A 12,755-nucleotide genomic window follows, 5' to 3' on the forward strand; every position below is an offset into this window, starting at 1 on the left:
TGTTGCATCGATGAGATCAGGGAACAAGCTCAAGCATATTTAGCACATAACTTTTAACTGACCAAGGCTCAACTTTTCTACTCTCTGAGGCCTGAATTTGGTAAACTGGCAGAAAGTAGGATTTCCATGAGGGTTTTCACTGCCTGTATTTAGAGAGGGTCCATGGAGTAATTGATGGTGAACTGCACCTACACAGTAAGAAGGTTGATCACAACTTCAACCAAACTTTTTGATAAACTTATCAGAGTTATAAGATGTCATTCAGTTATGATGGCAGTGTGATTCACTGTGTGTGTAGTGCAATATGTGCATAAGGAAGACTGCTTGTCTAAACAGTTGTGCTTTTCCATAGCTAAAGAACCTAAAATAAAGCATGCCAAGTATTTAAAAAAATGTCAACCACTAGTAGAAAATCCTCTTTGAAAACAGGCAGCAATAATACTGAAGAGACCCTTTTAGCTGTGGGCTTGATGAAACAGTTGTTAAAAGTTCCTTTTTCTCCTAACTCTGAAGGATTTTCTAATTTTCAATACGACTTTCCAGTCTGTATCTTGAGATCAGAATTTGGTACACATGTACTGTAAACCTGATGGTGATGAAATGTTCATAAAGTAGAAAACATGCAAACATGGAAAACATACACATGGCAAGTTGAGAGATTAAAAAGGCTTTTCACTCGGTATAACAGATTTGATGTTATTGAAGTTCTTTTGTTTTGCACATGGCCAAAATGTGTTAAAGTACAGTAAGCTTAAGTGTATTTTCAAATTCAAATGTAAAAAACTGCTTTAGTGAGGAGGAGCCTAAAATACAGATAGAAAATGTCACTTTTGTGAGTTCGAAGAATTTACATCATGAAAAGGAGAAGAAAATCTGCATTGATACATAATATCGTATCTTCATTGTACTTGTGACTTCAAAAGGATTTGTTGTCCAGCAGTTTGACAAACAGCAATGTGATGAATTGGTTTATATGAGGCACAGCAAGTGAAGTGAGCTGAGGTGTCATTTATTCTGGTGCTTTGGCTTTTTTGGTATGCTGATGCTGGGCTTCCTACTGCTCTAACTGTGACTTTACCACTGTTTTCCTAATAGACATGCTTTAGTACATAATCAGCTGCAGGAATGTCAGTTACTAAAATTTTTAGTTTAACTTTTACTTAGTGTTTTAGAAACAGCATAGTATATTATCTTAAACATCTTTTCAGGTGGTTTAGAAGCTATTTCAGGTAGTGCAAAACTGCTTGTTTTAAAGAGCACCAGCAACTGACTGCTCAGGCTTGCAATACCCTGTTCTAACTTCCTATGTGCACAGTTTGAGAAACTTGACCTGCTTAAGTTCATTTTATGGTGAATGGAGAGAAACAAGAAACTTTAGGAAGAAATTCACTGACATTTCTAATATGTAGTTGCAATGAAAATAGCAGTACTATTTACTAGTACTACTAACAGTAACTATTTCTCAGCACTGAGCATAGAGGAGTGTCAGTGACCATGTGCACTGTCTGCATGTGGTAATATGAATCCTACCCACATCACCAAGGTAGCTAATATAGGTCTGTAATATATAAAAGAAATATGGTAAGTGTATAAAATATTAATTTCATATTAAGTAATATATATATTAAAAAAGGTATTATAGATATAATTAAATTATTTCACATATAAAAATTGTACTTATTTTAAGTATTAGATTATTTGTATATTATATCACAAAAGTATGTTAAGTGTAAGTATTTATAGTAAAACTGTTTTCTGCTAAAAGTAGATTTGGGTTTGATGATGTCCCTCATCTTAAATTGTGTGTTTGTTCCACAGTATTCATGATGTACCACCAATACATCACTAGTGTTTTGATAGATGTCTACATTTTAGAATCTAATTAATCAAATAGAATCAAATTAATCTAAGGTGTTTCAATTAAGAGGCAGTAATGTCTGGGGTTTTGCACATTGCTTTTTTTCTCCTACCAATATTTCTAGGTTTTTTTCCACCTTTATTGCTCATGTAGTGAATGCACCTGTCCCACTGGTTCAGTTGCAGGACAAGTCAAGGAATATAAGGAAAATATACATGAAAAAACTTATTATGGCAATGTGCTGTGATAATTCCACTAGAACCAGAATGATAGGATGACTGAAATGCAAGTAGAAAGAGTCTTATCTTGATAGAAGAATATAACACTCAAGGATTAAAAGGAGAACAACTGATACTTCAATGCTATGCACCTCTGAGATAGTTGGTGTGTTTTTAAAGTAGGTTTTGTGTTCAAATCCCATGTTTTGTATTTGTAAGAAACAGACCCCCTGTTGACAAATATGCTGGCATTTCCATTATTTTACATATTTATATCCCTGATGTAGTTAATTACTTAAAAATTGTGACCAAGGAACAATTGTGACAAAATACCATAAAAAGAACTGGAAATAGTGACTTGTAGAATCTACCGTATCCTCCTGAAAGAGTATTAGCTGTGGAAAGCTTTTACTATTGTCAGTTCCTGTATTTAGACTCCAAGACTTTATACGTTTCAAGGTGTTGCAGTGGTAAACAGTCTAGGCAAACCAACTGAAAATCAATATGAAACAGTATTCCTAATCTTGCAGTTCATTATAGTTGCCATGAATTATGAGTTAATCTTGTTTCATTTTGGTTTTCTGTGGTTTTAATTTTGTTTTCTGTCTTTTTCTTGTTAGAAATGGTGGAACAGACAGGAAAATTTAAAAAAATATTAAAAAGCAGTATTGTAACTTTTGACTCTGTCTAGAAGTGAGTGAAAACAAGATAACTACATTTAATTGTTCTGTTTTGTAGATATAATTTAAAAATTATATTCTCTTTGGTGGTTGCTCTTTGGGGGAGTGATTTTGGAAGGAAAAAAGACAATAGGGTTGCAGGATTCACAGCCAAAGATGGAAAGATTTTGAGATCAGTATGCAAGAGGAGGAAAGAGTCAGTCAAGGATGTTATAAACAATCATTTTTATTGCTTTCACTATGAAATATATTATTATGAAGAAAGAAATTCTTCATTATTTCAGTTAGATTCCAGGATGGAACACATTCACAAGTTCCTCTGCTTTCCACTCTTTGTCCTCTTTGGTCCACTGAATCCTTAATTCTTTGCTGAGGAGCAGACTTGCATCAATAGCAGGTCTTTCTTTATACTGATATAGGCTACAGAGTGGAAGTCACAACACCTACTTAAGAACTGGAAGTGAGAATTTTACTTCAATGGCCCAAGTGGGAAATGTACATCTTTATCAAAAGATAATGAATGGTAAAGTCTGTGATGGATGTGGGTTCTGGGTAAGTAGTTAGAGTCAGAAGTCTCACTTCAGGGACTTTTTCTATTTTTAGAGAAAACACACAGAAATAAAAACAGATTTAAATGAAAAAAGAACAACCCCAACAACATTATCTGGAATCTTGGAGACTAATAGCATGGGATGGCATACAGGGGCATGGAGACTGTAGTGTAGATTCCTAGTTCTTCAAGACTAAAAAAAACACATAATGAGAGGTAAATTCAGCCCACATTTGCTGTTTTACGGTTTGAAAGTGTAAATAGAAGAGTGTTACATTTAGATCTGGGCTAAATTCAATAGAATTTTACTTCCCATTTTACTGAGGATGAACTAGGCCAGACTGTTTGCCCAGCTGTGGAAAACCTGTCTTGTCAGAGCATGTTCAGGGTAAGGTTTACCCCGTATTTACTCCAATAAGTCAGGTTTTCCACTATCTAGGGTCTAGCCTAGTCTGTTCTCTTAGCTTCCAGAAGTCAGATTTTTGTCATGATATTGTATGTGCTACTTCCAGCACTGTTTGGATTAAAAACCTCCCAGTATAGCAGTAGTCATTACAAGACTTGAAATTGTGTTTGCCTGCTTACATTAGAACTTGCAGCTTTGCTAACACTAATGGAATTTGATGGAAGTTTAAAAAAAACTATCCTACAAGAATCTGGAACATTTAAGTGGCAGATAAAATCATCTCTGTGTTTTCTCCGTCAAGCTGGTCACGAGCCAATAAATTGAGAGTGACCCTCAATGTGCACTTTCAAAAAACAGTGAAAAATAAACATGCATAGGAATGTTAACAGTGGGTGAAGTTTTCTGAATATGGGCCAATTGCCAGAAAGTTCCCAGGTTCATATTTTTGTAAAAAATGTTAATAGCAACCTTAATTTCAAACTCATATTCTAGCAACTAAAATACTGCTATCCTGTTTTTTTTTTTTTCCTGAGTATTCTGTTTGCTTGTTTGTTTCATTTTTGGTTTTCCTGATTATAATGACAGTTGTTGTAGGAAAGATGCTGAATATCAAGCTACAAATTGAATGGTGATTTTATCATGATGGGGGTTTTGGGTACTTCATTAGTACATGCATTTGGTATAATTGCAATGCTCAAGTATTGAAGAAAATTAGTTCAAATCTAGGTAATCCTGAAGACTGAACTGTACCAAATACATTTTCAGATGCATATTTTATCATTCCAGGAAAACCTTCCAAACATCTTCATCTAACTGAATATTGCCCTTTACTTTTGAAATTAGGCAAATATCTGGCATGTGTTCATTTTTTTACACAATTTTTCTTTCAGATGGCTGCTGCTCATAAAATATTAATGTCAAGCAAATAACAGTTCCTCAGGACCCAGCTTTGCACAATGTTAGAAGTGATTTCAAATGGCAACGTACACTCAGATTTATCTATTGAGAGTAAATCCACACAGATCACTGTAATTTAAAAAAAATCCTTTGCTGATGAAACTGGAAAATAACAAAAATACTTGAAACTTACTTAAAATTTAGAAATGTTTTCTAAATAAGTTCCAGCTGAATCAAAATGAGTGGAATATACTTTGGGACAGAAGGTCTCAGGGAGAGGTGGGGTGGAGATGAGTGCAATGGAAAACTCATGTGAAGGTGTAAGTCAAGTGCAAGATATGACTGTAGTTTCTTAAAAGTCTTTAAAATAACGAAGTTGTTAGCAGGAAGCATCAAGATGTGCCTGAGTTTTTGTCACCATAATCCCCTGAGAGAATTGGGTTGGCAGGGTTTTGGCTTTTAAGCAAATTTTACTGTGCCTAAATTCTAGTAACATTTCATTTCTGGCAGAGTCTGTTTAATCCTGTCCAACCTGAAGCTTCAGAACATATGAACATGGAAGTGTAGTTTACATGACTGTGATTCAATTATGATTTGTTTTGTAAATGTCAAAAATGTTCAGTCTTAGATTTATAATAAGCAGGACAAGGTTTATATGTATTCAGACCATCTTGTGTAGACTTAGCAGATTCCCTGGAAAAGAGGTCCAGAAGAAATCTCAGGGGACCAAAGAAAACCCCAAAACAAGACAAACACAAAGAAAACTTTAACTATACTTCAGCATTCCTTTGTAAATTAGCTGTGTATTAAAACATTAGAATGCCAAAGAGCTGAGATAATACTCATGGATTTTAATTAAACTAACAGAATTCTAAATTTGTTGTTGCTAATCAAAAGACTGAATGCTTTTTGTAGCTTATAAAGGCAAAGAAAGACGAGTTAAAAACGCAAATAATCCCAAGGAAGAATTGTTCAAAGTAAGTCTTTTGCTTACTGGTCTGCTGCCAATAGCAAGTCAGATTTTTATTCATTCATCTACTTTTGGTAATGTTCCCTGTATGGAGGAGTCCAGGCTTAGAATTACTGGTACAAAGTAACTGAGAATTTCTTCTGATTAGAACATTGCTAAGGATTTTTTGTTGCCAGGCAATGTGTGAGGTAATCGTTTTTGTTTACCTGTAGTTTTCTAAAAAAAAAAAAAAAGAAATTGTTATGAAAATTTTTTTCCAACAATTGTGTTTCTGTCACTAAAACCAAACAGGTTCTTTTAAAGTTATGGTTAAGAAGTAATTTATTTATCTCTAAAAGTATTAGCACAGAAACAAATGCATTGTTTCACATGGTTCAGCAGAAACTCTTTTCTAGATCTAGAAATCAGTGAAAATTTAAATGGTTTGGTACTGAGTTCTGTTATGTTTGGAGGTCCATATTCACAATATTCCATTTGATCTTTTGCTTTGCTGAAAGCTAATTTAATTGAAAGGACTCCATTTCAATACACTAATGACCGGCTCTTTCTAACAGTATCATTCAGAGTTAAACAGTGAATTGAGCTAACCTAAACCACAAAGTTACAATCTCCTTCTATTTGTCCTTTTTGGCTGTGTTGACTGCACCTGGTCAGCTGGTATTTCAGCAAGTTTAGTACAGAACTGCTTCTCCATCAGGGGTCATTTACTTTGCTTAAAAGACTTTCTTTCTGCACTACCCGAACTTCTTCATTCTGTTTGCTGTCAGAAACTCCACATCAATCCAAGCAAAATTTACTTAAGTTCTTTGCAAACAGGATGAATAACTTCAAAGAAAAGTAAGTTTTAAAGAAACAATTGGTTTGTCCTCATGCTTGATTTACTTAGGAAATATTGTTAAATTATTAAGCAGTTCGTGCTGCCTGCTAATAATTTTGAAATTTCATAAATGCGGAGTTTCGCCCTTAAACAGACCAAATAAAACATTATATTCAAATAATAACATGTTTGGTCAAAGGTTAACATAAATGAAGGAGTTCTTTAATGGTTCAAGATTTTTGAATCTTCAGTTATTTTGAAACATTTATACACAGAAATAATTTTGTCATGTTAGAAAGCATAGTATTAATCCTGTTTTTCTCTTGCCTGCAGGTCAGCACAACTATTTATGTGCTGGAAGAAATGACTGCATAGTCGATAAAATCCGTAGGAAGAACTGCCCAGCGTGTCGCTTGAGGAAGTGCTGTCAAGCTGGTATGGTTCTGGGAGGTGAGCTGTTTTTCAAATGGATTTATAAAAATAGGCAGTCAAGTACACTACCTTCAGTCTGTCGGGGTTAAACAACATTATTTTGGTACTGTAAAAGAAAAACCTCATTCAAAAGTTATTTTTGGAAGAATTACCTAATGTTTTATAATTTCTTAGAATTTTTCTTTAATGAATTTGGAAACCCTGACAAAACACCTTTCTGTAGGAATCACTGTGTACCCTTACATTCATTTTCTTGGAGGGGAGGAGAACGGAATTGTGTCTTTGGTGTGCATTTATTAATAATTTTGGATCAGGTAATTTGATTTAGGTAAAAAATAAACAAATTGAAATTGACACTAGAATCAGGAATCATTGCTATCCCCTTCTAATTCCTGTTATACCCTGCATCATTGCTTTGAGTACATGTCAACAAAATTGTATCCTTCTGTTCCACCAGAGAGGGCCAGGCAGTGGTTGCACCAATATGGCAGGCTTTGCATACTAGGTGCTGGGAAATCACATCTTTGCATTAGTTCTTCCTGTAACAGATTTAGGGTTTTTTACGTACCATTACGTTAAATTGAGCACTGTGCCTTTGGAAACAGGTACAGATTTCGAGGTATAAAATCAGGTAGTCACATGGCAAGTTTTACTGTGCTTACAGGCAGGAATGATTATTACAGCTTATTTTTGCTCTCTTTTTTATTTTTTTCATATTTTGGATCAGCACAAAGCTTGAAAATATGTGGTTAAGATTATAAGAAAATGGCCATATAAAAATGATGGAAAGAATATGTTCCTAAAGGTAGTTTAAAAAAAGAAAGGGAAGGAGAAGAACCTGCTTTATTTCCAGTCTAGTCAATTTTATCCCATCAAATCTCTGTCTGTCTCTCTCCTCTGCTCAACCTTACATTCTTTCCCCCACATTTCAGTATTGTTTTTTATCCATGAAGGAAGAGCTGGCACTATATACTGTGCATAAGTTCATTATCCTGCTGATCAGCATTCATTGATAATTTAAAACATATATAGTTTTCAGGCTGATAGTTTGATTGCACAGCTCTATGTTTCCAGCTCCTGTAAGCTGAATGTGAGCTCCATGGAGCTGGAGCATTCTGCAAACACACACACACACAGAGCCATTGTGTCATTCTTACATGGTCAGTCAGTGCCACCTCTCAGATAAAAAAAAATAAATGGAGCTGACAAGCACGTTGGTGCCTCTGGGCTGAGAGGAGGGGGACAAAAGGAGAACATGTTCTTTGGATCCTTCTCAGATTGAAGTGGTGTTTTAAAACTGGAGTAGCAGTGCAGTAGGGAAACAGTATTACTAAGAAGGCAGAACCTTGTTTGCCAAGTTTTGGAAGAGGAGAAAGCCAAGGTGGCAGAGGTCCTGAGCAGGCTGTGGAAAATACAGAGTAAGAATGAAGATTCAGGAAGAGGAGTTGGCAGATGTAGTGCCTGGCATTTAAAATTTGGGGGAACATGCAAGGTTTGATCAATTTTGACCTCTAAAATATATACCTGCCTAAGGCAGGTGACTTAGACTAGATGATCTTTAGATCCCTTCCAATCCAAACCATTTTATGATTCTAATGGGTGTAAATTAATACAGATAAAAATTCATTCCTGCCTGTGAATTTTGAACAACTAACAGTTTGATGACAATCTAGCCTGAATTTTCATTTGTGATACCCTGGGTAACACCAATAACTAAACTCTGTGTTTCAACATCACAGGCAGCAGTTTCAACAAGCAGAAGAATGTGAGATGACTCACTATCATTGTCTAGTCCTTTTGTTTCAGCATTGTTCTGCATAGTAACAAGCTTATTGTTTTATGAAGGCTGAAATAGAATGCTTAGTACTGAAAGAAGACAGATGTAGGCCAAAAATGAGGAAGACTGGAGTGAGACTATTTGTAAATAAGGATTTAAAATACAGACTGCAAACAAAATCTCAAGATAGGCTGTTAACCATAATCCTCTTTTTATGGTTATTGTTACCCTTCTTCCTTTTGCTTGTCTGCTATTTCTAACTCCTTTGTTGTATCATGTGAGCAATATTTCCTAATCGTGACTTGATGTGCTGATCAACACAGTATGATTCATATATGGAGTGTTACAGGGCTTAGATAATATTCCCAAAGACATCAGTGATCAAAGGGCTGGGAAGCCTGCTGTGTGAGGAAAGGCTAAACATGATGCAGGGTGTGCCCAGGAGGCCAAGAAGGCCGATGGCATCCTGGCCTGGATCAGTAGTGGTGTGGCCAGCAGGAGCAGGGCAGTGACCGTCCCCCTGGACTCGGCACTGCTGAGGCCACACCTCAAATGCTGTGCTCAGTTCTGGGCCCCTCAGTGCAAGAAAGACATTGAGGGGCTGGAGCGTGTCCAGAGAAGGGCAGCGGAGCTGGGGAAGGCTCTGGGGCACAAGTGCTGTGAGGAGCAGCTGAGGGAGCTGGGGGTGTTTAGCCTGGAGAAAAGGAGCCTCAGGAACAACCTTCTTACCCTCTACAACTCCCTGAAAGGAAGGTGTAGGAAGATGGGGGTTGGCATCTTTTCTAGGGAACTACAGTTCCCTAAGATGAGAGGATGATAGGACATAGTCTCAAACTGTGCCAAGGGAATTTCAGCTTGGACATCAGGAAGAAATTCTTCACAGACAGGATTGTTAAACTTTGGAATGGGCTGCCCAGAGAGGTGATGGAGTCACCACCCCTGAAGGTGTTTAAAGAAAGGCTGGATGTGTCACTCAGTGCTCTAGTTGCCAAAGTGGTGATGCACCAAAGTTTGGACTTAATGGTCTTGGAGGTCTTTTCCAACCTAAATGATTCTGTGATTCTCTGACTGTGAACTGGGTTTGTTCAGCCTTGAGAAAAATAGGCCTAGGGGACACCTTATCACGTGTTCCACTATTTAAAGGGTGACTGCAAAGATGGAAATACCCTCTTTACAAGCAGTCACATGGAAAAGACAAGGAATAATTAGTACAAGTTACTCCTAGAGAGATTCTGATTAGACACAAGAGGAAAATATTCCACAGTGAGGAAAATAAGCCATTGGCATTATCCTGGAAGAGAAGTGATGGACTCCCCAGTGTTGAACACTTTTAAGATTCATCTGGACAAGGTGCTGGGTCATCTTGTCTAGACTGTGCTTTTTCCAAGGAAGATTGGATAGTCCTTGAGGTTCATCCCATCCTGGAATTCTTTGATTCTCTGATGAATGTCCATACACGAATTTCCAGTTTTTGGAACAAATTACATACTTAGAGAAATCCTTGAGTATTTTAAATGAATGAGAATCAGCAATTCTTAAAATCTCTTCTTGTGTTTACAGCCTGTATAAGTCAAGTTTTTTTTTGTGCGGTTTCTGATTTCTGCTGTTTAGAATTTACAGAGAGATATTTTTGTTCTTTTACCCCTGATACCTAGTTTCTTGATGCTGGCCTCGATTTAAATGAAGACCTACTATTTTGCTTAATTAACATGAGAAGCACTAAGATTTTACAGGATATTAATGATAAGATTCCAAAAAGTACTATATTATTAAATTAAACTTACTTCTTAGAGAAGTACACCTATTCAACCATATAGATAAGAATGTAATATTTTATTACATGGACAATTGTTCTAGTTTTCAACCCTAAATTCAAAGCAATTTCAAACCCCTGAATTTTTCTAAAAGAAATTGTATATCAGTTGTAAGTAAATTATAGAATAGTAACAAATAGCATCAGTAATTTATTTCCCTATGTGGACTTTTTTCTTTCTTAATGTATAGAAGGAAAATATCAATAAAAACATGCATTTCATTGTACCATAATTGTCATTCCCTGTGAAAGTGTTAATTATCTTTGGGTTTTATAACCTCATAACCTGAGACATTAATCTACCCCTTTTCTAATCTTAAACATAATAGGATAGCAGGTAGCTGGATCAGGTCCTGGAATAAACAAGTACTCAACTCTCTTATTTATTATGAGTGAATCTGTAATTTTCCCAGGTTGATTATTGCAGATTCCTTGTTCAGCTGTATTGCTAAGCTACTGTGCTCTCGTTATTTCAGTCGGCTTTCAGTCCACAGTGCAGTGATTACATGCAGAAAAAGGTGATTTAATTTACCAGGTAATATTTTCTGAGGTAGGATCAAAGGTTTTATTAAAACCAAGATGTGTTACTTCTGCTTTGCTGCTTTCTCTTTGTATACACCCCCCGAAGGTGTACACGGCTTGTTTTTCTACACAAAGAGCAAGAGCATAGTGACCTTAAAGTAAGAGCCATAGTGTTCTGTCAAGAATAATACATCATTGATGCTTTTCACCTCGTTAGGGTAAAGAGAAGGGTAGTGAGATATTAGACTTGTACTAGAAACCCAGCCCTTTTACTATAAAGTGTCTACCATCAGTAACGTCTGATTGTCTATATGATTCTTTACACCTAGTTAAAAAATAGTAAAATACATAATTAAGTAGTGAGGACAAAAATAATATATCTGATAGTGAGAATAAATATATTTTATATTTTTTATGTTTTCTAGGTACATGTAGAACACAAACACTATAAAGATGCTATTCATAGTAATCAAGGGTAGGGGTACAGTGAGTACTAAGAAACTGCTTGAATTGTTAGCTATCTTAAAAGAAAATTAAAATGTTACAGAAAAAGTATGTACTGTATAAATATGCACAGACAGGTTATAGGATTAAGAAAAGTAGTTGTCAGAGTGGATTGGTATTACTTACCCATTATGGGACTAAATGGAGACATTTATTTATCTTGCATTGCTAACTTACCTGTTTTGTAAACAGCATATGATAAACTAAGCTATTGTCAAATCTCTGTTGTTTTCCTTATGTTCTTAAGAATTTTTATTAATTTGACATGGTCTCCTTGTTGTAGATGTGAAAGTTTGCTGTGAGTTATTAATAGTCACCTCTCCAGTGGATAGGTAACAAGTGGAGTTGTTTTACTGGTGGCTGTTAAGCAACATAATTAGCAATAAACACATAAGAAGTTCTGCAAACCAGTGTGACATTAATTCAGATACGTTTAGTCACTTGGAAACATGGGTACTTATTAACTACTAACATTTCCATGTGATAAGAATTCTGTTTGGTTTCTTTCTTTATTGTTCTCTGAACTGTAAAAGTATCTGAAGCCATTATTTGTGAAAATACTTGAAATCATTATTTATGAACTATCAAATGCATTGTTACTTCTGTTTTCCTTCCTACTTATACAATACTTAGTGGGAAAATCCCAACATGTCTATGGCTATGTATAGGTTTGTTATGATAAAAATTTGCTCTAGGTCTTTTGGCATAATAAATTGTCTATTCTTTTGTGGGCTCTTGTTTAACTTTTTTTTTCTTGGTTCAGCTGTAACATTATATGTAACTTTGTATTTGGTTCTTTACTAAGAAATCTCTAATCAGAAATATTTTTATTCTTATCACAAGTGATAAAATGAGTATATGATTTTTGGAGCACATGATACTAAACTAATTAAGCCTGCAGTTAAGTTAGTGGGAATATGACCCCTGAATGTCATTGCATGATGAGTGTTACTGTTTTTGCCATCTCCCCCTGTCATGTAAATCAGACCATAAATATCAGTATGTTTATTGCATTTTTTGATCCTTTTTTCCCTAAGACAAACGTCTTTGGCAGAACTAAAGATCTAGAACACTAGGGTTTTCATCATCTTTGTGGATCTATTTAAAGCAAATGTGTTCCATGTAGTCACCTCTGTATGGATTTGCCTTATAATTGAAACCAGTAATATGTCACTGTGTGTTATATATCTTTGAACCTCTAAAGGTTTGATTTTCTCTGTCTGTAGGGTGCACTGCCAGACTGTTTCCATGAAAGAAATTTGAAGAATTTCTACCTAAACTTGTATATTTCCATAGCCATACAACGTGTAG

The 12,755-nt window shown here is 35.5% G+C and overlaps 1 protein-coding gene across 1 annotated transcript in view; it reads left to right on the forward strand.

The window, feature by feature from the left end:
• Nucleotides 1-12,755, forward strand: part of PGR (progesterone receptor) — a 32,492-nt gene that overhangs the window by 7,206 nt on the left and 12,531 nt on the right. The window contains exon 4 of the mRNA XM_005516205.3: nt 6,730-6,846. Within this exon, the coding sequence (XP_005516262.1) occupies nt 6,730-6,846 (117 nt within the window). The remainder of the gene's footprint in view (nt 1-6,729; nt 6,847-12,755) is intronic.

The sequence above is a fragment of the Pseudopodoces humilis genome, chromosome 2 (assembly GCF_049639895.1).
Source record: "Pseudopodoces humilis isolate 2021_Gansu_Grassland_sample_001 chromosome 2, ASM4963989v1, whole genome shotgun sequence".
Lineage (NCBI taxonomy): Eukaryota > Metazoa > Chordata > Aves > Passeriformes > Paridae > Pseudopodoces > Pseudopodoces humilis.